At 33.4% G+C, this 25,859-nt stretch overlaps 1 protein-coding gene across 8 annotated transcripts in view; it reads left to right on the top strand.

The window, feature by feature from the left end:
- Positions 1-315: 315 nt before the first annotated feature.
- Mekk1 (mitogen-activated protein kinase kinase kinase 4) overlaps positions 316-25,859 on the top strand; it is an 86,988-nt gene continuing 61,444 nt past the window's right edge. Inside the window, exons 1-3 of one of the 8 annotated variants that reach the window (XM_074174639.1) lie at positions 318-705; positions 900-1,069; positions 15,199-15,387. In XM_074174639.1, coding sequence (XP_074030740.1) covers positions 15,263-15,387 — 125 coding nt within the window. In that variant the 5' untranslated portion in view covers positions 318-705; positions 900-1,069; positions 15,199-15,262. The other 7 variants (XM_074174637.1, XM_074174635.1, XM_074174636.1 and 4 more) reach the window with 7 other exon arrangements.

Below are 25,859 nucleotides of genomic sequence, written 5' to 3' on the forward strand. Positions count from 1 at the left end.
AGATGAAAATCTATAACTGACGTTTTCAAAAAAACACTTTATTGTGGTTTTCACTAAACAGTTTTACAAAAACGCAACACGTATTTCGCCATACAATGGCTTCTTCGGGCGTGTCTTTATTGTAAAGACACTGCAGTAACTAACGTTACTGATGTTTCCTCCTATGAGGAAATTTTCAAACCAATACAATAATGTCTGTGGTAAAAAACAAAGGAAGTTTTATGTCTCTTATTTCATAATCACGTCGTACCACAAAATAAACTATCATTAACAGGATCAGGTTAACTGAGAGAACCTGAGAAAATGTCTGTCTCTTGCGCGAGAAAAACATTTCACTTTTTTCGCGTTGTGGAAAGGGATTTCTGATTATTCAATATTCTGTGCCTTCAGTTTTCAGTTTCGTCACAGAATTCGTTTGGTGTTTGAATACTGTTGTCCATAGAAATTCCTGTAAGTCAGGTCAAGAGCATGGAATGGAAGTGTCAAGTCAAAAAGGGATATTTGAAATCAAATTAATTATCCATTCTGGCAGCAGGATATTGAATAGATAATATGTTTATTTTGCGAATATAGAGAACGAAATTTTGAAATATTTCCAGTATTCCAGATGTTACACAACAGATAATTTTATATACCTTCCCGAAAAAGATTAAGGTTAAATAAACATTATGGATAATATAGTTGATGAAGTGCTGATTAGATTTTGTAAGTACTAGTTAAATAAGATATCAGTTCACTAATGTGTTAGTTTATACCATTATTTGATTTGTCACACTGCAATTACATTAATTGGAAATCGTAACCTGTAAGGTTGGATGATATTGGGCATGAAGTAATTTTCAGATTATAGAAAATATTTGTAACTACATATTTGATATTTGAAATATGTATTGTTCCAGGGTTCAAGTTGTTTCAAGTTAAATTTACTTTTTGATGGTACAACATTTATTCCAATAAAATTGAGTGTTATTTGCTGTGAAGTTCAGAAAAACCTCTTATTGTATCTACTTCCTGCAAGTTCAGAGATGAAAAAAATTAGTCCCAGAGTACGACATGTACCTACCTAGAAGTAAGTGAAATAAGAAATTATTTATTTACCTTGTATAGTTTGTATTGAATATATGGTAGGCAAATTATCACAAACATCTATAATTTACAACATTGAAAATTAAACATTGAAATCTTTGATAAAAATCAGCAGTAATATTATTCACATCATTTACAACATTTTTAGGTGGTCTGTCTTGATCACAAAATGATTTGAGAAAATCACATTCTAAAATATATTGCATACTAAGCTCTGTAAGAATTGTTTTGTACTGAAACATTTGAAAAATGCATGCATACCCTTCAATATATTACTATAGGTTAAGTACTTTGGCTTTGAACCCTCAAATCAATCGTATGATTTGATATTAGGGAAATTCAAGCCATTCAACTGATTCAGATTTTCATTGTATGTACGTTAATATGTCAATAATCGAATAAATGTATTTCTCTTCATTCTTATTATACTCGTATTCCTTTTTTTTAATAGATTTCTATCCTGTTTGATTATTTTTCTGATCAATTATTCAGTTAGAAACCCAAAATATCATACTTTTCTGTAAACTAAACATTGACCTACAGTTTCATAACTATTCGAAAGGTCTTTGTTTTAGCGATTTGTACTAAACATTATGTAAAATTTTGTGATTTTAAACATTACAAGACTAATGTAATATGTCGGGAAGGTACTGATCAAATCGAAAAAAAAATTCCCTTAGGCTTTTGAAACAAATTTTTAGTTTTTTTGGTTAATGTCAAATTATTGTGTTTAATGAATTAGTTGTTTTGTGTATAGATTTTTGTACATTTACAACTCACAAATAAACTTTATGTACAATGTTATCCACACAAGACAAAGCGGAAATCGTTCTTTTATGTTGTGAAAATGTTCCATATCGAGATGTTGCTTGTATTTTCAATCACCGGCATCTAGGAAAAAATATTCACTTCAGTACCGTGGGAAGGATATTGAAAAGATTAAAATAATCAGGGGTTGGCAGAGAAACTGTGAGAAGAATTATGCACAAAAATAAATTCCATCGCTATAAGCTAAAGTTCATACACACTCTTAAAGAAAGAGATTTCGATATTCGAGTAGAATTTTCATTTTGGTTCCAAACTGAGAGAGAAAATAATATCGCATTTCCCTACAGAATTTTATGAATAGGCGAGGAAACTTTCACGTCGAACGGAAGAGTTAGTTCCCAAAATTGTCGCTGGTGGTCCAACAATAATCCAAATTTTGTAATAGAATGCTGTGACCAATATTCATTCAAGACAAGTGTGTGGTGTGGATTATTACATAACCAACTAATTGGACCATATTTTTTTTAAAGAAAATTTGAATGCATGTGCAGAAATTTCATTATAAATCAGTTTTGGATAATCTGCCTCTAAGTATTAGTTGAAATTCGTGGTATCAGCTTGAAGGGACACTGATTCACCAAACGGTAGAAGTAAAACAGTTTCTTAGTCAGGGGCAAAGTGATCAAATCAAATATACTTTATTGTCAGAAGAAAATACATCTTATAGGTAAAGTCTGAAAATACAAACAACACTACTAGTTAAAATATATAAATGAAATAGAAGACATGAATACATATATTAAGCGAGAAAATATTAGTTCTGGAGTGTATCAGGAGACGAAAGTATCGTCAAAATACTCCTGAACTGAGTAATAGAACCCATCAACCAGAAGCATTTTGAACTCTTTTCTGAATTTATTGTAAACTTTGCCTGGTTTGGTGATCTAAAATATTTTCAAATGCAGTTTTTTTCTATTGGTTGGGAAAGGAATAAAAAATGTTCGTAGATAAACAATTTAGTTTTATGCCAACGTTTCGGACTTTACTAAATCCATGAGCAGGGCTCTATAATAAAATAATTTGAAAAGTGAACACATTAAAAATGAAAACGATATCAAGGGAGACAAACTGATTACAAATAGACGTTTTTGTTTGCCTTTAAAAAAAATTATAAACAATAGAAGGATATCAGATTACACAGGATGGTGGAAACTTATGTGTATTAAAATATTAAGGAATACGATTTAGTTAATTAAAATAAGCACTATTCAGTCCTTCTATGTCCCTTCTAGTGTTAACACTTCCCTGTTTGAAATTGTGGATCATCTTACTAAACAGTCGCGTACCTAATAAAGGTTGAATATCTAAAATTTTGGGGTTTGCAAAGTCAAAACTGTGGTTGTTTTCTTTTGTGTGTTCAACGAGGGCTGTTGTATTGGCAACATTCAACTTCCTTGTATCTCTTTCATGTTCAGGCAACCTGCTTTTAAGTAACGTCCCGTTAGCCCTACATAACATTCTGGACAATCCTTGCAGTTAATTTTATATACGACGTTTGATTGCATATTCATCGGAGTTTTGGTTTTTGTTTCAACAAAAATCTTTTACCTATAGTGTAGCATTTCCAAACGCAGTTTTGATGTGTTCATTATTTAGATCTGATCCAAGTTTTTCAGAAAGGTTATGTATATACGGAATTTTGAAATATTTTGAATTGTTAATTTCCATTGTAGGTTGTCTATTTTCATTTATAATTTTTTTCACCAATGAAGGAGGGTAATTATTTTTAATAAGAAAATCTTCTATAATTCTGATGTTTTTGTTATGAAACTCAGTATCAGAAATTGTGAGTGCTCTTGATTTTAAGTTCCTAATGATATTAATTTTATTGTTGAAACTGTGTTGTGAAAAATAATTAATAATCCTTTCTGAAAAAGTAGTTTTGTGGTACCTGTCGACTTTTAAAATCTGGTTAGGTGTTCTCAATATCTTAGTTTATAAAATTAACTGTAAGTATTGTCCAGAATGTTATGTAGGGCAAACGAGACCTTACTTAAAAAACAGGTTGTCTGAACATGAAAGAGATATGAGGGAGTTGAATGATGCCAATCCAAAAGCCCTCGTTGAACACACAAGAAAAAACAACCACAGTTTTGACTTTGCAAATCCCAAGATTTTAGATATTTAACCTTTATTAGGAACGCGACTGTTTAGTGAGATGATCCACATTTTCAAAGAAAAAAGTGTTAACACTAGAAGGTACATAAAAGGACTGAATAGTGCTTATTTTAATTTACTAAATCGTATTCCTTAATATTTTAATACACATAAGTTTCCATCCTGTGTAATCTGATATCCTTCTATTGTTTATAATTTTTTTTAAAGGCAAACAAAAACGTCCATTTCTGATCAGTTTGTCTCCCTTGATATCGTTTTCATTTTTAATGTGTCTGTGGTGTATGTGTTTTCATTTGGTTAGTCCTCATTTTCGTTTGTACCTATGTTGTCTGACACATATATTTTAAAGGTTTTTTTGACATGGATAACTAATGTTTGGTAACTGCATTTTTTTGTTTCTCTTTCACATAATATGAGATTGTATGAACTTTATAAATTTTGCAATATGTATTGGAATATACTGTTCACTTATCGAATTATTTCATTATAGATCCCTGATGGTGGATTTAATAAAGTCCGAAACGTTGGCATAAAACTAAATTGTTTATTGTAAACATTGATTTCTTTTATTTTAACTGGCAGGTGATTGTACAGTTTGATGCCACTGAAAATAATTTGAGTCCCTAACTAATGAGCTCATGCGAATAGGCAGTTCAATATTGCTAATGTGACTTCAGGTATTATATTTCGTATCTAATATGGGAATCTATGAGAGAAAAATAGGCTGTTACTGATTGGGCATAGTCAAGTTCTGTAAAGATGACTCTCAGTGCGTAGCAGCCTGAGGCAAGCTTCTTGCTTTAAGTTTATTGTATGGTCCTTGAACTACCATTTATCATCTATATTCAGCCCAAGAAATTAATAAGTATGTATACTTTCTAAGATTTCGTTACCAAGGCAGATCTCCGGTAAAGTGCAGCGAATAGTGAGAATGCTGGTTTTATTGATGTTGAAGGATAACATTGCAGTCACACCTTTCTTTCATTTTTTTGATGTCTTTAGAGATGATCTCACGCAGAACGGCATTATCCTTGTTGCGCCATAATAAGGTGGTGTTGTCAGCAGAGAGGGTGACTGTGGCTGACATATCTATGAGAGCTAAGTCATTTATATAGATGAGATAGAATTGGGCCAAGAATCGAGCCTTGAGGCACTCCACATTTGATGGACTGTTCAGAAGAGCATTCCAATGTTTTTACTATTTGTTTGCGGCCCGATAAGTATGATTGGAACCACTGAAGGGTCATGCCTCTAAATCGTACTTCTGCAATTTATTTAGAAGTATCTGTTGACACAGTCGAATGCTTTCGATAAGTCACAGAAAATTGCAGCCAGGGATTCTTTAGCATTGAATTGGGAATAAACTGTTTCTAGTAGAGAGAACATTGCATCATTAGTACCCTTATTTTCTTGGAATTTTCTTGGTGAGGAGTAAGAATGTTATTGTCATAACAGAAGGATAAAATTCTTATTTTGACCAGTTTTTCTACTATTTTTGCAAGGGCAGGAATAAGTTCTATAGGCCTGTAGTTGGAAGGATTATCAGTAGGTCCACCCTTATGAAGAAGGATTATGAGAGAAGTCTTCAGGAACGATGGGAACTCTCCATATTGAAAAGACAGATTGATACAATGTGATAAAACAACCAAAGTTGAAAAACATAGAGTTTCAAATATTTTAATATAAATGCCATCCACACTCCTGCAATTCTTGTTTTTGATATCCTTGATAACCACTATTGATCCTTCGGGGTTAGTTTCATAAAAGAAGAAACTATCAGATATGTCGACATTGCATAGAAACTATAAAGGATTTAAAGATGATGATATATTTCTAGTGAGTTTGCTACAGATCAATAAAAATCATTTAAAGAGTTGGGGTTTGAGCAAACCTCAGCTGAACGTGTATTTGCCTTTCCTCTGAGATCATTAATAATGGACCAGCTTTCTTTTGATTCATTTCCAGCCTTATCCAGTCTTTCTTTTCAGTAGATCTGCTTAGCAAGCTTCAAAGTTTTTCTGTACACTGACCTGCACTTATTATAGTAATCCATAAACGAGGTTTGGGTAGGATCTGTAAATTCCCTTATATGATGTAAAGATCTCAAGTTCTCGGCGGAGGTTTTAATTCCTTTTGTTAACCAGGGTCTTTTATTTATTTTGATTTTTTGAAGAGGGAAAGATTTGTTGAAATTTTCTAATAATCCGTTATAGAACACACCAAAAGGTCGAGTATTATCTAAGAAAGAAAGCCAATTTGTTTGCTCACAACGTTGATAAAACCTATTATAGTTATGCTTGCTGAATAAACAACACACTTTTCTCGACAGTTTTGAAAGCAAAAGCTACAGCGTCATGATCTGATAACCCAGAAGGAATAAAGAGCAATCAGTTACTGAAGACGAGTATTGACAGATATGAGTATGACAGTTGATATGCATAATTAAATTGAACGAGGTAAGGACACTAGATAACAATGAGGTGCTCATAGAGTGTGTCTTCAAAATTGATACTGAGGTCCCCTGCAAGAATAATCGATGAATTAATTTGATAGTTAGGAAAGTAAAGATTCCAAATGTTTTAAGGACAAATAAATGTATGTCTGATGACGGGAGTCCTATAATCGCAAATTACGTATAATTTAGGAACTGATCACATGTTTCGTTCGAATCGGTAGAGCGAAAGATTCGAAATATAATGAAAATTGGAAAAAAGTCAAAGTGACAGTAGCGAGTTTAAATTTCGAGCAAGGGTATAAAATTGGAAACTGAGCAACTTTTTTCTTTGGTATTTTTCAAAATTTACAAAGAAACTTATTTTTTGAGGATTTTCGAAAATAATTTGACAGGTATAAAGTAGCACATGACAAAAGGAAAAGGCGGTTCTTTACTCATTTTTCAAGCACAAATTAACAGCGAAGTCAGAGAAAGCAATGTGTATTATATAATGAAGAACTCAGTAGCTTACAAACAATCTTGAATGGTGTTCTACAAGGTAGTGTGCTTGGGCCATTACTTTTCTTAATTTATATCAATGACCTGCCAAATTCAATGACGATGTTCGTTCACAATGTTATTCGCTGAAGACACTTTTTTCGCTATTCGGAAATAAAATACTGAGGAGTTATCAGAATTAGAAAAGTAAGTTATTCAGGAAGCTATGGACTGGTTCGATGCAAATAGCTTATGTGTGAATAAAAGCAATACCCAAACAGGTATGTTCTTGCTGTCTCATGATCTCTCAGATGATGTGAAATTATTGATTCAAACAGTTCAGCATCGGCAGTCAAACTGTCTACAGGTGTTCGGGCTAGATAAAAAATTTGCGATTTGTGAAATCCGAGAGTGACATTTAAGAATAACGTACTCGATATCAAATCAGTAGGAGTTAATAGGGTTAAAGTTATTTTCTCATCCATTGAGGCAGCCAATGGTCTTATAAATCATGAAACTATCACAAAAAACGATCTGATTGCATACACCCAGAAAAAGGGGATCATTAGAATGGTGGACACCTTTTTCTCTGAAAAGTACCTCGAGAAGCAATTATTTCTTCCAAACAAGTTATGGAAGTCCATAGAATAAAACGAAAAATCGTAGATAAGGATGGCAAAGAGGTTTATGTTGATCGACAAATGATAATAGTATCCTTCTTGGGAAGTGAACTACCTCCGAATGTACAAATCAATCTAGTAAATTTTGTGGTTGAACCATACATTCATCCAGTAGTTCAATGTTTCAAATGTCTGAGATACGGACACACGAACAGACAATGTAAATCCAAACAACAACGCTGCCGTAATTGCTCTAAAACTCACCCAGAAGATGAACAATGCCAGGAAGAATCATACTGTATATATTGTAAAAGTAATGATCACACTTCCATATCTAAAAAGTGTCCTCATTTTTCTCGGCAAAAAGAAATTAAAAAAATAATGGCCCAAGAGTCTTCTTCATTCAAAGAAGTTGAGTTATTATTCGATAACCCTTCATACAGTAAGGTTGTTACTAATAATAGATTTTCGATTTTAAATAATCTACAAAATTTTCCCAATTTGCTCCCCACTCAATTAGAGTCATCACAAGTCAACTTCGTTCACAAACCGGTACGTAGACCATCTTTCACTACAATAAATAATCCAAAAAAACGGAAACAAAACACTCCTCCTTTATCACCTACGCCACCCCTCAATAAAAACCCCCAACTATCTCAATCAAAACCAATAATACCAAACCCATACAGAGATGAATTCATGCAATATAAAGAAAAACTTGTAACAAAAATAACTTACTTCATTAATGGGATATTTAAAAAAAGTACAGTTGAAGTTAATAATATTGAAGAACGCACAGAGCAATTTGTCAGAGATAATATAACTGAAATATTCAATACAGAAAATAATACAGATATAATAACCTTAAGTGATAATGAATCTACGTATTAACAGAAAAATTCAAATATTACAATGGAATTGTCGATCTTTTAATAAAAATAGGGCAAACTTGCAGAATTATTTAAATACATCACCAACTGACATAATCATTTTGTCAGAAACATGGAAAAAGCCGACTCAAAACTTAATAATGAAGGGATACAATACAGTTCACATAGACCGTCCAGATGGAACAGGTGGCGTAGCTATCCTGATTTCCAAGGAAAATATATTTCGGAATATTACATTGAAAAAAAACTATCATAAATACATTGAAATCTGTGCGGTATATATAGAGCAGATCAACCTCTCTGTTTTGTCAATTTATAAACCACCAAATGCACGTGTCAAAAGAAAAGACTGGGAAAATATTTTTTCTCAATTTCAAAGTCCAGTTTTATTTTGTGGGGATTTCAACTGTCATGCAACACTATGGGGTTCAAATAATGATACGGTTAGTGGTAGGGAATTGGTCGAAGCAATCGATAACTATAACTTGGTCGTGCTCAATGATGGAACACCTACAAGAGTAACTAGGCCGAATCAATGTCCTTCTGCCGTTGACTTAAGCATTGCATCTGTTAACCTAATCAGTAAATGTGACTGGCAAGTACTATCTGATACTTGGGGATCTGATCACTACCCAATCTTGATCAATTTTGAAGTTGATATTCTGCCTGGCAAAATCAACCCTACAACAAAATGGAACGAAAAATCCGCCAACTGGGAGAGGTTTCAGTCATTATTAGCAAACTTTGATTTTGAAACAACAAAAATCAATGCAGGAACAAAAGATAAATGTTCTTGTTTTCTGGAAACTATTACGGAAGCAGCATCTCAGTCAATGACCGAGAAATTGCCCTTCCAACCCTCCTTCTCTCGACCATTATGGTGGGATGAAGAATGTACTCAAATCACTAAACAACGAAAAGAAAAATTATCAAATTACAGAACTCTGTCAAATTATGATAATTATCTGGAGTATAAAAATATTGAGGCTAAGACTAAGTTGTTATTTAAAAAAAAGTCATTAGATTGTTGGGTCACATTCATTAATAGGTTGAATAAAAACACTAGCCCCACTAAAATATGGCAATTCATGAAAAAAATATCGAACAAAAATTATCAGATAGGTAGGACAACATTGCATCCGGAATTGATCGATAAACTTTTGGATAATCTTGCCCCAAGTTTTGCCATAAACACTCCTATCAGAATAAATAAGCAAAATAGCAATTCCGCACATGAGGAATTTTATGAAAACTTTACAATAGAAGAAATGGAGAATGTCATTAAATTAACTAATAGTTCATCGCCAGGCATCGACAGTGTCACTTACAGGATGATTGGTTTACTCCCTCTGAATGCGAAGCAATATTTATTAGAAATTTTTAATGACTGGTGGTTGAAAGGTGAATTTTCAAATAATTTAAAAAAAATTATAACTTTTATTGCAAAACCAGGGAAGGATAAAACTCTACCCTCCTCATATAGACCTATTGCCCTCATGTCATGCCTAACAAAGGTTTTTGAGAGGATGTTAAAATTAAGATTGGAATTACATGTGGAAAAAAAAATCTATTTCCAGTTACTCAGTTCGGTTTTCGAAGAGGTTTGGGCACAATTGATGCCTTAGCACATATAGTTACTGATATCCAAAACAATTTTTCTGATAATACGATATTAGCCTGCTTTTTCTTGGACCTGAAAGGGGCATATGATTCTGTGGACTTGAATATTCTCGAGGAGAAATTGAATCACTTTGGTATCGATATAAAGGCTGCCTGCAGGATTACCGAACTATATCGTGAGAGACAAGTTTTTGTGAGAGATTCTCATAACAACTTGCATGGACCTAGATTTGTTTCTCAAGGATTACCACAGGGATCAGTGATGAGCCCCATTTTATTCAATGTGTATACAGCTGAATTGCACAACATGTTTGATAACTCAATCAAAGTCATACAGTATGCAGATGATTTCTGTATATACACGGTTCGTAAGTCGTACGGTGAATGTGTATCGGACCTAGAATGCATAATGTACTGCTTAAAGAATTGGCTCACACAACATGGTTTTACACTTTCCGCCGAAAAATCATGCATCACATTTTTCTCAAGACTTCGCCTCTCTACTCCAAATACGATAAGATTATGTGGTATCAATATACCAGTTAAGCACGAGCATAAGTATCTAGATATGGTTTTGGACAGAAAACTTACCTGGACGTCTCATATTAAGCATGTGCAAAAAAAATGTGAAAAAGGCATGAATATGTTAAGATGTGTAGCAAACACTAAGCAAGGTTCAGATCCAAAAATAGCATTGATGTTTTATAGAGCCTATGTACGCTCTATCGTCGACTATGGATGTGTGTTGTATGGTTCATCATCTTCCACGAATTTAACCTCAATAGATAGAATTCAATATAGAGCAATTAGAATAAGTATAGGAGCAATTAGATCTTCTCCATGTCCTGCAATTCTGGCGGAGGCACAAGAGCCACCTCTATATATAAGAAGACAATTCTCGGCATGCAAGATGTTAGTGAAAAAAATGAGATTCTCATCAGATGGGTTCACAGACAAGATCTGTAGTCTATCTGTAGAGAATTTAACAAATTACTACTGGAGAATAAAAAATAGTCCACCTCTTGCAGAGGCCTTTATAGAGATGAAGTCAATCGGAGCCTTGCCAACAACCGATAAGTTTCCTATTTATCATCTTAACTTACAAGAAATAGTGCTCAAGCCCATTGTCTTAATTCCCCAATATTCGGAAACTCCTAGTGTAAATAATAACCTCATCAAAACCTTGCTGAGTGGCTATAAGCCTAATGTAGAAAAAATATAGACTAATGGCTCCAAGACTGAGCTAGGTACTGGATGTGCGTTTTACGTTTCATCCACCAAAATGGCTCACAAAGTCCGAATATCTAATGATGCATCTATTTATACAGCTGAGATTTACGCGATAGAGAGGGCATTACTATGGATAACGAGCAACAGGGTGAGCGAATCAATTATCTTGTCAGATTCCAAATCGGCACTAGATTCTATCAGTCATCCAATCATGAAAAAATATGACAATGTATTGCTTTGCAACATCAGAAGACACATACATACTATCATTTCTTCTTCAGGTAGAGTTAGATTCGTTTGGGTGAAAGGTCATGCGGGAATACTGGGCAATGAGTTGGTCGATCGCGCAGCTAAAGAAGCTACCCAATTAAGTGAAAAAGAAAATATATATACTTCTCTAGACCTAATAGCTAAGTTAAAAAAAATTCATAAGGACAAATGGCGAGATAATTGGCATAACTATACTATCAAATCTAATAATCCTTATACTCTGATTCATCCCATTCTTCCCATGTCAATTCCACATATTGAATTATATACAGTACCAAGGTTTTATGCCGTCACAATAACACGGCTCAAACTCAATCACGGAAGTTTTCCAGCACATTTATTTAGAATTGGCGCACACAACACTAGGTTATGTACATGTGATGATAACTCTGTAGCGGATTTGAACCATTTATTTTTTGCATGTAAAAACCATGTTCAAGAAACACAAAACCTACTGTCCACACTTACATCCCTCAATATCCAACTCCCGGTAAACATTACAAGCCTTCTAGCAAGGGAAAACAAGTTGATCTGTGATGCATTGATTAGGTTTGTGGTAAAAAGTAAATTAATTATATGACTGACTACATATATCCAACACTCTGTGGCAAAAGGATAATTCCAATGCCAATTCTCCCATACACACACACACACACTTATTGATTCAAAGTTAACTTGGAAACTCCATATTGACATACTAACAAAAAATCTATCATGCAAGGTCTGTGCAATCAGACATAAAAAATAAAGTTGTAATGAAGCTGCCCATACCGCTTATCATGCAATGTTTCATAGTTCCTTAACTTATGGATTGATAAACTGGGGCACATCTATTCATATCTAGAAAATATTTACAATTCAAAAACAAACAATCAGAGCTTTACCTGGAATAGTTCAAATGGAGAGCTGTAAGAATTTGTTCATAAAGTTCAATATATTAAGTCTGCCATCACGTTTAATATACTGCAATGTGATACACATTCAAGAAAATTTACAGAAGTTTACTACAAATAGAAACAACCATTTATATAATACTAGGAACAAAGTTAATATTAGAGCACGAAACCAAAGACTAGAAATAACAAGATGTTATCATTGTACAACTTACTTCCTCAATCATTGAAAAATGGAACCCTCTATAATTTCAAAAGGAAACTGAAGAAACATCTCTCAGAGAATGCTTACTATGATGCGTCTGACTTCAGTTTTACTGGGTGACTATCGTCAATGTAGGTTCTGTCTCTATGCATTTCTGTTTTTACATTTATATATTTATTTACTTCATTTTGTGCTCGTATTAAATATAATTTTTATCAACTACCTACTGGGAAAATTCTAAATTCAATTATTAGCAGTATCTTCTTTACTCATAAAGATATTGGAAATTTGTTAAAACTTTTTGACAGAAGCTTTCATTCATCTGGTCTGAGTCATCCTCAACTTTGAAATTTTAAATAAGGACCTGTTTTTAAACCATAATAAAATTAATTTATTATTATTTATTATGACCCTGGTAATTATATGAATGGAAACAGTATTTTTTTGTGTACCACAGAAGATTCTCAAAAAATACATACACTTCATTATTAGAATAAATTAAGTACCAAATACCTTAAATGTCTTGGTATCTGAACCTTTTATTTCCATTGAGGTTTTTTCACATGGTACAACCTACAGAAGTTTAAAAAGAACATTTATGTTGGGCACCGCACTGTTCAATGGTCTAATATCTCGCAGAATATAACAAAATAATACACTTTGAAACCATTGAAAAATATGAAAATTGGTCTTCGGAAAAATGAACTGGTGTTTTCATCTTTCCTATTTTGATTGAATGTCTTTCGTGAAATTCACCAACATAAAAGATACAAAAACAGGTAATTGATTTTATTTCTCCAGTATCTTCAAAACATTTTCGGTTTCTGGGATATGTCTGGAATTTCGCATGAGTTTTGAATTAGAATATAATGTTCATTGAACCCCTCGAGAGTTGGAATCGGGGCAGGATATGAAAGTTCTTCTTTAACATCTAGAGGTTGTATGACGTGGAAACCCCTTACTGGAAATATTAGCGAGAAACAAATTTCACGTACTTGACACTTCATCTATAATAATGGCAATAATGGAAAAAATATAATTTGCCTGATGATTAATACATTCTCGAAACTCTTGGGAATATTGAGCACCATTTATTTTCTCTATATAATACATTGTAAAATAACAAATACTACATAAAATACAGTTCAGTATTCAAAATTCCGAAGTAAAGGTAGATGAAGTTGTGTGACATCATGATCATATTCTGAAAGTCCATCGAAACTTCCCACAGCAGAGACTGAATAAATTTTCAATATCTCTGCCAATAAAGAAGAAACAGCATAAATCACATGGTATCATTCTGAAATAGTCAATTCGACTGTTCATCTTTTACCGTATATGAAATCCTCATGCGTGGTCTTGAATTTAAATAGCTTATACAGGGTGTTTTTCAACTAAGCTACGATACTTCAGAAGGTGATTCGGTAGATCGTTTTAGGAAAAAAATGTTCGTATGAATATATATCGTAAGATACAGAAAACGGTAATTGTAAAATATCATTAATATACTTAAATTGACGATTGAAATTCGGTACAGATATTTGAAGTAATAAGGCACTGTAGCCAATATTATTGAGGAAAGAAAAGTACGCCACTGCCTGTTTTTTTTATAGTTTTTCATTTTTTTTTAGTTCAAACAACTGAAAATACATTAGTCTTTCGCGTTTTCTTCATATCTACTTACCTTCTTTGGAGAACAAGTGACAGTGATAGTTGTATTGTCATATCAGTAAAATTCAGAGTTGTCAGCAGTGCTTACATCATGAATAATTTTGTTGACATGCACTTTATATTTATGGATTAGTAAATGGAAATGCGGAAGAAACACGGATAATTTACCAGGACAAATATCCTAACATAGTAATTCCATGTGCTATAAAACATTCAGAATGATAAATGCAAGATTATGTGAAACTGGAAGTTTTAGTAAAAATACTGAAAGATTTACTTAATGTGATTGAAGAAGATCCTTCAATTAGTATGAGGAAGTACCAGACATCACATACAACGGGTTCAAGATCTACTACCTCGAAATTTTCAACCAAGATTATTGGTTTGCAGGTATTTTCATACAATGACACACAATAATATTTTTAAAAAAATATTTTATTTACGTACGAGGCAAATGTTTCAGGAGATGCTATTAAGAACTGTTACAATAACCATTTTTGGGCCTACATAAACTCCGTGATATTAGAGAAAATAATTGTTAGCAACAATTTCCGCTGAAAGTTTGGGTGGGAGTTATTTGTGACTACCTAAGCAACTACGAAGCAACTCCGGACATATGTTCACAGTAACTTTGTCCTTAAAATGGCATAACGAATCACCCTCTGAAGTTTAATATCGTGGTTAGGAAATACTGTATATTTTGATGAGTATCATACCTAACCTATTTTCAATGTTTCAGTTCTTGAGGAATCTAGATAATTGCAATCAATTATAACTCCAATTAAATAAATTGAAAAAAATGTGGAGTTTAAATTTTGATTGGTAATTCAGACAGATACTTTTAGGAAAAAAATCAGTGCGGAATTATTTATGTGCTTCAATTTATAGTTCGAACAATTATGGATATTCCAAGCTCTGCAGATAGTGATGAATTGACTGAATATGATATTTATGGCAAAACTCCACCTCGAACGAAAATTTCAAGAAAGAATCGTGAAAGAAAGCAAAAAGAAAGGATTTTGAGGTTAGTACATTTATTTCTTCATCTTTTTAGTGTTTTGTTCATCCATCATTCTTTATCTCTATCCAAATATATATTGCACAAGTGAAGACACTTTCGAGAGTTGGCGTTGGGAAGCAACTGATTGGCAGTTGAAGTTATTTCTACTATGTCTCAATTTTTCTGAAGAATACTTAGTTATTTTCTTCAACGATGATAGAAAAGACTGTTAATCAAAATTAAATGTCAACGATCAACGTCTTCAGTTCTTATTCAGCTGACACCCACTTTCCAGGGATAAAAGTGCCCTTTGAAGAAAGGTGATGTATCTGTATGTTTTCAAGACATAAAAAAACATGTAGAAATGTTGGTGAAAGTGACTTGCAAAATGATTTGGAGCCCACAGTAAAATACCGTTATATGTATACTGAGTGAGAAGGCACATAACTCCGGATAATATGGTTATATTTATCACGTATCAACATATTTCGTCATGCTGAATATCGTAATAAAGAAACTACCCACAGAAGAAATTCAAAATATTTTTTTTAATATTTGGTATCAGCTATGACGTCAAGGATAAACTATATAAACCTTCAACATGGTCAAAGGCAATTATGTAAGGGGAAGATGCTGTACCTCAATACCATTTTACTTCAATATTTTTACACTAATCATGATTCTGTTCGTTTCATAAACTAATGAAACGAACAGAATTTAAAAGGCTAACTAATAAAACAAGTAATATAAAGTTAACAACAGCCTGAGAAAATATTTTATATATAAATTATTGGGTTTAAAAAAAATAGTACTTGGATCAAGGTACAGCATTGCCTGGATAACTTAATCCATATGTGCTGTACCTTGATCGTAGGTGCTGATCCATTGAAGCAAAAAACGATTTATTGACCTATTTCAATATAATTAAAGTTTTTTGGTTAAAAATTCTTAGTGTGTCAACAATCAACTAAAATTTTATGAAAAACACTTGAGTATTCTGAAAATGAAAATCACAAAACGGCAATGAAAAAAGTTTTCTTTGCAGTCTTCTTCCGTATAATTATGTTTAATCATGAAATATATCTTAGCAACTAATTGATACTTTGTAAATCAAATTCATATAGTATTTAAGTGAAATCTGAAGGAAATTAAAAACATCAATATAAGTAGTATCAGAAGAAGATAGATTTATTTGATCATTTTATGTGTAAATTACATTTGACAGAAAAATAGATGACAGAAAAATAGATGGGTACAAGGTATAAAGTTGTGTATAAATAAAAAAAAAGTAAAATTTGTAACAAGTTTACAAGGTACATACAACATATATTCAAATTGTGTGGAGGTATGGCAAGCATATTCCTTGCATCAAAAGTGTGTCTACGAACATGCTCTAAATATTTCGTAGAGGAATAAAAACATTTTTTTTAAATAATTTTTTATAACTTGTTTAAAACAAAACATATTCATATTTTGAATATTGGCAGGTAGTGCATTATACAATCTAAAATCATAGTTTTTTTTGTGATTTCATCAGTCTGAAACGTTGGGGTCTAATGAAATTGTTGTTACGTGTATCATGATTGTGTAAACTGGATTGATTGGGAAACCAAGGAGCCCTTTCGTGAATATCTAATAGACTTGAGTAAACCTACAAAGATAATTTCATGAGTGGTGAATGATTCTCTTCCTTAGCTTTTTTCAAAGTGTCCTTACCAGTTGTAATTTCTGGAGCTACAGAAAAATCTTTAGAGAGTTTATTTCTATCCTCACTCCTCGATCTTTTTTTTCTGTTTTTCTGGTCTTTATTTTTGGATCTGGAGAATATGGATCTTGACTCCCTGTTGGCAGGTTTGTCATAAAGCATGTATTCTTCATCTTCGGTGGAATTTATAGATAACTTATTCTTCAATCCATCTTTTTTCTTGGGTAAGGTTGCATATATTTCGATATTTTTCGTTGGCTGAAGTTTCTCTTTTTCAGGAACTAATAGCTCCCTACTGTTTTGTCTGGAGTGATTACCCTTGTCTCTAGAATTTTGCCTTGAGTGTCTACCACTGCCGCTGCTACCTTCTCGGGTATGTCTTATTTCAGGGGGTTCTCCTTGTTCGAAATCTGCACCTGCGTTATTCTACGATGTAAACTTCTTGCTCTCATCATCAGGGCTCTACAATAAAATAATAAGTGAACAGTATATGCCAATACATATTGCAAAATTTATAAGGTTTATACAATCTCATATTATGTAAAAGAGAAACAAGCAGGTGCCCTTACCAAATATTAGTTATCCATGTCAAAAAAACGTTTAAAATATAAGTGTCAGACAACATAGGTACAAATAAAAATGAGGACTAACCAAATGAAAACACATACACCACAGACACATTATTAATGAAAACGATATTCAGGAAGACAAACTGATTAGGAATGGCCGTTTTTGTTTGCCTTTTAAAAAATTATAAACAATAGAAGGTTATCAGATTACACAGGACGGTGGAAACTTATGTGTATTAAAATATTAAGGAATACGATTTAGTAAATCAAAATAAGCACTATTTAGTCCTTCTATGTCCCTTCTAATGTTAACACTTCTTTGTTTGAAAATGTGGATCATCTCACTAAACAGTCGTTTACCTAATAAAGGTTGAATATCTAAAATCTTGGGGTTTGCAAAGTCAAAACTGTGGTTGTTTTCTTTTGTGTATTCAACGAGGGCTGTTGGATTGGCAACATTCAACTTCCTTGTATCTTTTTCATGTTCAGACAACCTGTTTTTGAAGTAACGTCCCGTTTGCCCTACATAACATTCTGGACAATCCTTGCAGTTAATTTTATAAACGACGTTTGATTGCATATTCATCGGAATTTTTGTTTTTTGTTTCGAAAAAATCTTTTACCTACAGTGTTATCATTTGCAAACGCAATTTTAATGTGTTCATTATTTAGAACTGATCCAAGTTTTTCAGAAAGGTTATGTACATAAGGAAATTTGAAATATTTGAAATATTTGAATTGTTAATTTCCAGTATAGGTTGTCTATTTTCATTTATAACTCAGTATCAGAAATTGTGAGTGCTCTTGATTTTAAGTTCCTAATGATAATTAATTTTTTTGTTAAAACTCTGTTGTGAAAAATAATTAATAAATATTTTTTTTGTTTGCATTGTAAAAGAAATTTGCTATGATTCCTTTGTTTGGCTAATTTGGTGATCAAATTTCTCCACAATTTGAGATTAAAATATGCTTCATCGCTGTAAGTCCTCCTTATTTCACTGAGAAAGCCCATTGTACCTAGTCTGTTGTCGTATCAATCCAAAAAGTATATTAACTTTGCCTGGTTTGGTGATCCAAAATATTTTCAAATGCGGTTTTTTCGATTGGTTGGGAAAGGGATCAAAAATATTCGTAGATAAACAATTTAGTTTTATGCCAACCTTTCGGACTTTATTAAATCCATCATCAGGGCTCTACAATAAAATAATTTAATAAGTGAACAGTATATGCCAATACATATTGCAAAATTTATAAGGTTTATACAATCTCATATTATGTAAAAGAGAAACAAACAGGTGCACTTACCAAATATTAGTTATCCATGTCAAAAAAACGTTTAAAATATAAGTGGCAGACAACATAGGTACAAATAAAAATTTGGACTAACCAAATGAAAACACATACACCACAGACACATTATTAATGAAAACGATATCCAGGGAGACAAACTGATTAGGAATGGCCGTTTTTGTTTGCCTTTAAAAAAATTATAAACAATAGAAGGATATCAGATTACACAGGACGGTGGAAACTTATGTGTATTAAAATATTGAGGAATACGATTTAGTAAATTAAAATAAGCACTATTCAGTCCTTCTATGTACCTTCTAGTGTTACCACTTTTTTGTTTGAAAATGTGGATCATCTCACTAAACAGTCGTTTACCTAATAAAGGTTGAATATCTAAAATCTTGGGGTTTGCAAAGTCAAAACTGTGGTTGTTTTCTTTTGTGTGTTCAACGAGGGCTGTTGGATTGGCAACATTCAACTTCCTTGTATCTTTTTCATGTTCAGACAACCTGTTTTTGAAGTAACGTCCCGTTTGCCCTACATAACATTCTGGACAATCCTTGCAGTTAATTTTATAAACGACGTTTGATTGCATATTCATCGGAATTTTTGTTTTTTGTTTCGAAAAAATCTTTTACCTACAGTGTTATCATTTGCAAACGCAATTTTAATGTGTTCATTATTTAGAACTGATCCAAGTTTTTCAGAAAGGTTATGTACATAAGGAAATTTGAAATATTTGAAATATTTGAATTGTTAATTTCCAGTATAGGTTGTCTATTTTCATTTATAACTCAGTATCAGAAATTGTGAGTGCTCTTGATTTTAAGTTCCTAATGATAATTAATTTTATTGTTAAAACTCTGTTGTGAAAAATAATTAATAAATATTTTTTTTGTTTGCATTGTAAAAGAAATTTGCTATGATTCCTTTGTTTGGCTAATTTGGTGATCAAATTTCTCCACAATTTGAGATTAAAATATGCTTCATCGCTGTAAGTCCTCCTTATTTCACTGAGAAAGCCCATTGTACCTAGTCTGTTGTCGTATCAATCCAAAAAGTATATTAACTTTGCCTGGTTTGGTGATCCAAAATATTTTCAAATGCGGTTTTTTCGATTGGTTGGGAAAGGGATCAAAAATATTCGTAGATAAACAATTTAGTTTTATGCCAACCTTTCGGACTTTATTAAATCCATCATCAGGGCTCTACAATAAAATAATTTAATAAGTGAACAGTATATGCCAATACATATTGCAAAATTTATAAGGTTTATACAATCTCATATTATGTAAAAGAGAAACAAACAGGTGCACTTACCAAATATTAGTTATCCATGTCAAAAAAACGTTTAAAATATAAGTGGCAGACAACATAGGTACAAATAAAAATTTGGACTAACCAAATGAAAACACATACACCACAGACACATTATTAATGAAAACGATATCCAGGGAGACAAACTGATTAGGAATGGCCGTTTTTGTTTGCCTTTTAAAAAATTATAAACAATAGAAGGATATCAGATTACACAGGACGGTGGAAACTTATGTGTATTAAAATATTGAGGAATACGATTTAGTAAATTAAAATAAGCACTATTCAGTCCTTCTATGTACCTTCTAGTGTTAACACTTTTTTGTTTGAAAATGTGGATCATCTCACTAAACAGTCGTTTACCTAATAAAGGTTGAATATCTAAAATCTTGGGGTTTGCAAAGTCAAAACTGTGGTTGTTTTCTTTTGTGTGTTCAACGAGGGCTGTTGGATTGGCAACATTCAACTTCCTTGTATCTCTTTCATGTTCTGACATGGTCAGTTTGTCTCCCTTGATATCGTTTTCATTTTTAATGTGTCTGTGGTGTATGTGTTTTCATTTGGTGGTCCAACAATAATCCAAATTTTGTAATAGAATGTGACCAATATTCATTCAAGACAAGTGTGTGGTGTGGATTATTACATAACCAACTAATTGGACCATATTTTTTTTAAAGAAAATTTGAATGCATGTGCAGAAATTTCATTATAAATCAGTTTTGGATAATCTGCCTCTAAGTATTAGTTGAAATTCGTGGTATTAACTTGAAGGGACACTGATTCACCAAACGGTAGAAGTAAAACAGTTTCTGATTCAGGGGCAAAGTGATCAAATCAAATATACTTTATTGTCAGGAGAAAATACATCTTATAGGTAAAGTCTGAAAATACAAACAACACTACTAGTTAAAATATATAAATGAAATAGAAGACATGAATACATATATTAAGCGAGAAAATATTAGTTCTTGAGTGTATCAGGAGACGAAAGTATCGTCAAAATACTCCTGAACAGAGTAATAGAACCCATCAACCAGAAGCATTTTGAACTCTTTTCTGAATTTATTGTAAACTTTGCCTGGTTTGGTGATCTAAAATATTTTCAAATGCGGTTTTTTCTATTGGTTGGGAAAGGGATCAAAAATATTCGTAGATAAAAAAATTTAGTTTTATGCCAACGTTTCGGACTTTACTAAATCCATCAGCAGGGCTCTATAATAAAATAATTTAATAAGTGAACACATTAAAAATGAAAACGATATCAAGGGAGACAAACTGATTAGGAATGGCCGTTTTTGTTTGCCTTTTAAAAATGTTTGCGTTTGCGTTTGGAAATGCTAACACTATAGGTAAAAGATTTTTTTCGAAACAAAAACCAAAACTCCGATGAATATTGTCCAGAATGTTATGTAGGGCAAACGGGACGTTACTTAAAAAACAGGTTGTCTGAACATGAAAGAGATATGAGGAAGTTGAATGATGCCAATCCAAAAGCCCTCGTTGAACACACAAGAAAAAACAACCACAGTTTTGACTTTGCAAACCCCAAGATTTTAGATATTTAACTTTTATTACGTACGCGACTGTTTAGTGAGATGATCCACATTTTCAAAGAAAAAAGTATTAACACTAGAAGGTACATAAAAGGACTGAATAGTGCTTATTTTAATTTACTAAATCGTATTCCTTAATATTTTAATACACATATATTTCCACCATCCTGTGTGATCTGATATCCTTCTATTGTTTATAATTTTTTCATTTTTTTATTTTTTGAAAGGCAAACAAAAACGGCCATTCCTAATCAGTTTGTCTCCCTGAATATCGTTTTCATTTTTAATGTGTCTGTGGTGTATGTGTTTTTATTTGGTTAGTCCTCATTTTCGTTTGTACCTATGTAGTCTGACACTTATATTTTAACCGTTTTTTTGACATGGTAACTGCACCTGTTTGTTTCTCTTTTACATAATATGAAATTGTATAAACTTTATAAATTTTGCAATATGTATTGGCATATACTGTTCACTTATTAAATTATTTTATTGTAGATCCATGATGATGGATTTAATAAAGTCCGAAACGTTAGCATAAAACTACATTGTTTATCTACGAATATTTTTGATCCCTTTCTTAACCAATCGAAAAAACCGCATTTGAAAATATTTTGGATCACCAAACCAGGCAAAGATAATTTGTATCAATGGTGAAAGATATACAGGTCGTTTTTCTTGTTATTTCGGAAACGGTGAGACCTACAAGGTCGGTTAATTGGATTAAAGTTCCTTTTGAGGGGGGAGGGGAACTAGGATAATCTCTTTTCATATCGAGAATATCAGTGGTTGTTTTTGTCTGTCTGTGAGACAGACAGAAAAACTAGAATTGTCAAATTCAGTTTTTGGCTCTACCGCCATCATTTCGAATGATATAAGAAAAGGCAGAGGCAGAGGAACTTTCAACACTGTTTCATAATTTGTTATAATCTTATATAAATTAATTTGCAACGCGACGTTTCGTTCATTAGATTTTATCATCAACTTTATATTTATAAATTCGGGCCTCTATTTTTTCATCAATTTTTGTAGCCACTGTAATAACAAATTCAGCTTTGTATTACAATACATGTGTTTCCCGACATCTATAACTCCACAAATGCTGAAAAATTACCATAAAAATACTATTGCAAGAGCAAATATGTGTTTGAGAAACGATGGACCGCAATTTGAACATTTAATGAGATATCGTGAACGACACAGATGGTTAGGAGTATTTTAACATTAATTTTTTCTGTTTTTTACTTTGTATACTACATGTTCCGGGCGATATGTGGAGTATATGTATAGCTTCGAGTTCTAGACCCAAAAAATATTGTTGTAATAATTAACTGAATTTGTCACTACAGTGGTTATATAAATCGATGAAACAACTAGTGGTCCCTATTTAAGTTTATGAAATCTAATGGACGAACATCGCATTGCAAATTGGTTTATATCAGATTCTAACAAATATGAAACAGTATTGAAAGTTTCCTTGTTTTTTTTTATATAATTCGAAATGGAGACGGTGGAGTCAAAAAACGAAATTTGACAATTCCAGGTCGACGACATCTTCATCCTCGGATATTAAATATAAATGAGGCTCCTCTAGGCAATCAGTTGCAAAGCCAAGTCTCGACATCGACAAGATTCGTCCTCTGCCTGTCAATCTGTCTTTTACTGCAGCTTTCACTGTAAGGTAATTAGTTTAAGGCAGAGGACGAATCTCGCCTACGGTCGATGTTGGAGCTTGGCTTCGCAACTGATCGCCTTGGGGTCTCATTTATCTTTGATATCCGAGGATTGAGTTCTCTTTTGATCCAATAGATGACGTCTTCGCAAGGAAAGATATCGTCGACCTCACTTAGTCAGCCTTGTCCTTTAAGGACAGTCGAGTCCAGAAACGCGTTTGTGTTTTAGCCTGTCACCAGTGATGAGACCTTTGTTGGGTCGAAACAGCGCTAACAAGCCTTGTAAACAGACTTTTTTATTGTCAGGAAGTGGATAGTAAACATTTTCAACATTTATTAGAGTGAACTGGAGTGAGTTTTGAATAATTTTTTCTTGAAATTATGATATTTACCGTTTGTTTACAGGTTCCTACAACGAATATTAAACTGCTAATCACTCGAAATGGCTAATCCGATTTCCAAAAATAAAAAAGTATTGGATAGAAAATTTAAATACCCATTAAACAACATCACAAGACTCCCCTTTAAAAAAATAGATGTTTTGTTTGAAATGAAATTGGAAGCGCTCCTTCGTCGACGAGTGATGCAACACTATTGTTTTTCTTATCAAGGAATACTAAAAATAATACCTTTTTACGTTCAAAAGTTGAGAGGGGTGGGGACTATTTACGACCGCACGCACTCATTCTGGAGATCTATTTCTGTAGAGTAGGGAGGGTGAGTGTAGACCCACAGCCCTTAGGCGACATGTGACCCATTGTACATCCTCTCGAGGAGTTGTCCTCCTAGGTCATCGTCAATCCTGTCCTGTCCAGGAAGGTAGACAAGTCACTAGGACACATCTCCTTTATATTGGCAGGTGTAGGCCAAGACTCACCGAACAGACACTCTCTTTGGCAACCTCGAGGTGTCTCTCGGTGGCCTCCGCTAGGGTTTTGGAAAGTGCAGCGACATTACTGTCGTTGCGCGGCTTTTTCAACCTTTTTGGTATTCTCTCCGTGGAGGTGCACAAGTGAGGGAGCTTTCCTGCAGGGGCAGCCGGTTCCTTGCCTTTATTCAAGGCGGAGCTCTTGGCGCCCGCCGCAGGAAGTGCCCTTGCTGTTGGAGGTGGAGTGGGGGAGGAGAAGGGTGCCTTTATAGTTGCTGCCACTCCTGCCTCTTTCACTCTGTTTCTCCTTTTGGCCTCGGCGCCACAAATGCGCTTACGCCTTGGCCTTTGTATTATATCACGAGGTGATCTACTATGTCCAGCTTCATTCCAAGCGGTAGATTGGGGCGGATATTTCTATTCACCCCCAGCCACCGCCTTAGATTGAGGTGAGCACTTCTGTCCAGCCTCGAAATTGGTTTTTGTTTTTGTTGTTTCTGTTTTTTCCCCAAGTGGATCGTTCGTAACCGCATATCACCCTGCGGCCATTCAGCTGTCAGCACGATTCCTTACACCTTAGCTTGGGTAGGCTGGTCCACGGTGGCATGTTTTGCAAAGGCTTTAGGAGAATTTTAGTCCCCCACGCCCTACTTATTTCTGCCATTGACCAGGAGTCCCGCGACCCCGTACGTAAGGCCACATTGGCTTCCCGGACAGGGCCTCCAGTCCCTTGGCCGTTCCCCTGTCCGCCACCTGGGGACACGCCCGATAAGTAGCCCAACCCACGGGACATTCTGGAGATAATTAGGTTGCCAAAAACGGCAAAAACGGAAAGTTTTAGTGAGGGCCATCAATGAAAAGTAAGACAAAGGAACAGATCGAATCATGGTATGGCGGAGAAAATTAAATAAGTACAAAATAGTAATCTTGTTCAATTATTTTATTTTAAACCTTAAGATGACAATGTCGAAACGTCGTCGAATAAAAATGCATAGACTGAATAAGACCCTTAATCCAAGATATATATATATATATATATATATATATATATATATATATATATACTGAACTTGTCATCCTGTCGTCTGCCTCTTTATACGGTCCGAACGTCTCAACTCAGGTATTTCAGGTACTTTAGGTAAATTTGCCTGTATTTGTACTGCATCAGGTACTCTTCTTTGTGTTAGATCTTCTTCAGGAGTGTGTATGGTTTTGTTTAATATATTGAATGTGAGGTCTTGTTGTGTTTTGATTTGTACTTGTTCCTCGATAAGTGATTTATGACTGTTAAATTTATGGATGTTCAAGTTTTCCCAAATGTCCATGCGGTTTCCCTTGTTGACTTGTTTTATGAGTTTTATGTTCTCTGGTGGGGGGAAATTATGTTTGTTTTGTATGGCGTGTGTTGCGAGGTTTGATTTATATACTATTGGATTTATGTATGCCTTTTTGTGTTCATTGTACCTTTGGATCAGTTTTTTCTTGGTTTGGCCGATATAGAATTTGTTGCAGTCCGAACATTGT

The sequence above is a fragment of the Leptinotarsa decemlineata genome, unplaced genomic scaffold (genome assembly GCF_025532065.1).
Source record: "Leptinotarsa decemlineata unplaced genomic scaffold, Ldec_3_MD MMD2_tig00000690_RagTag_RagTag, whole genome shotgun sequence".
Taxonomy (NCBI): domain Eukaryota; kingdom Metazoa; phylum Arthropoda; class Insecta; order Coleoptera; family Chrysomelidae; genus Leptinotarsa; species Leptinotarsa decemlineata.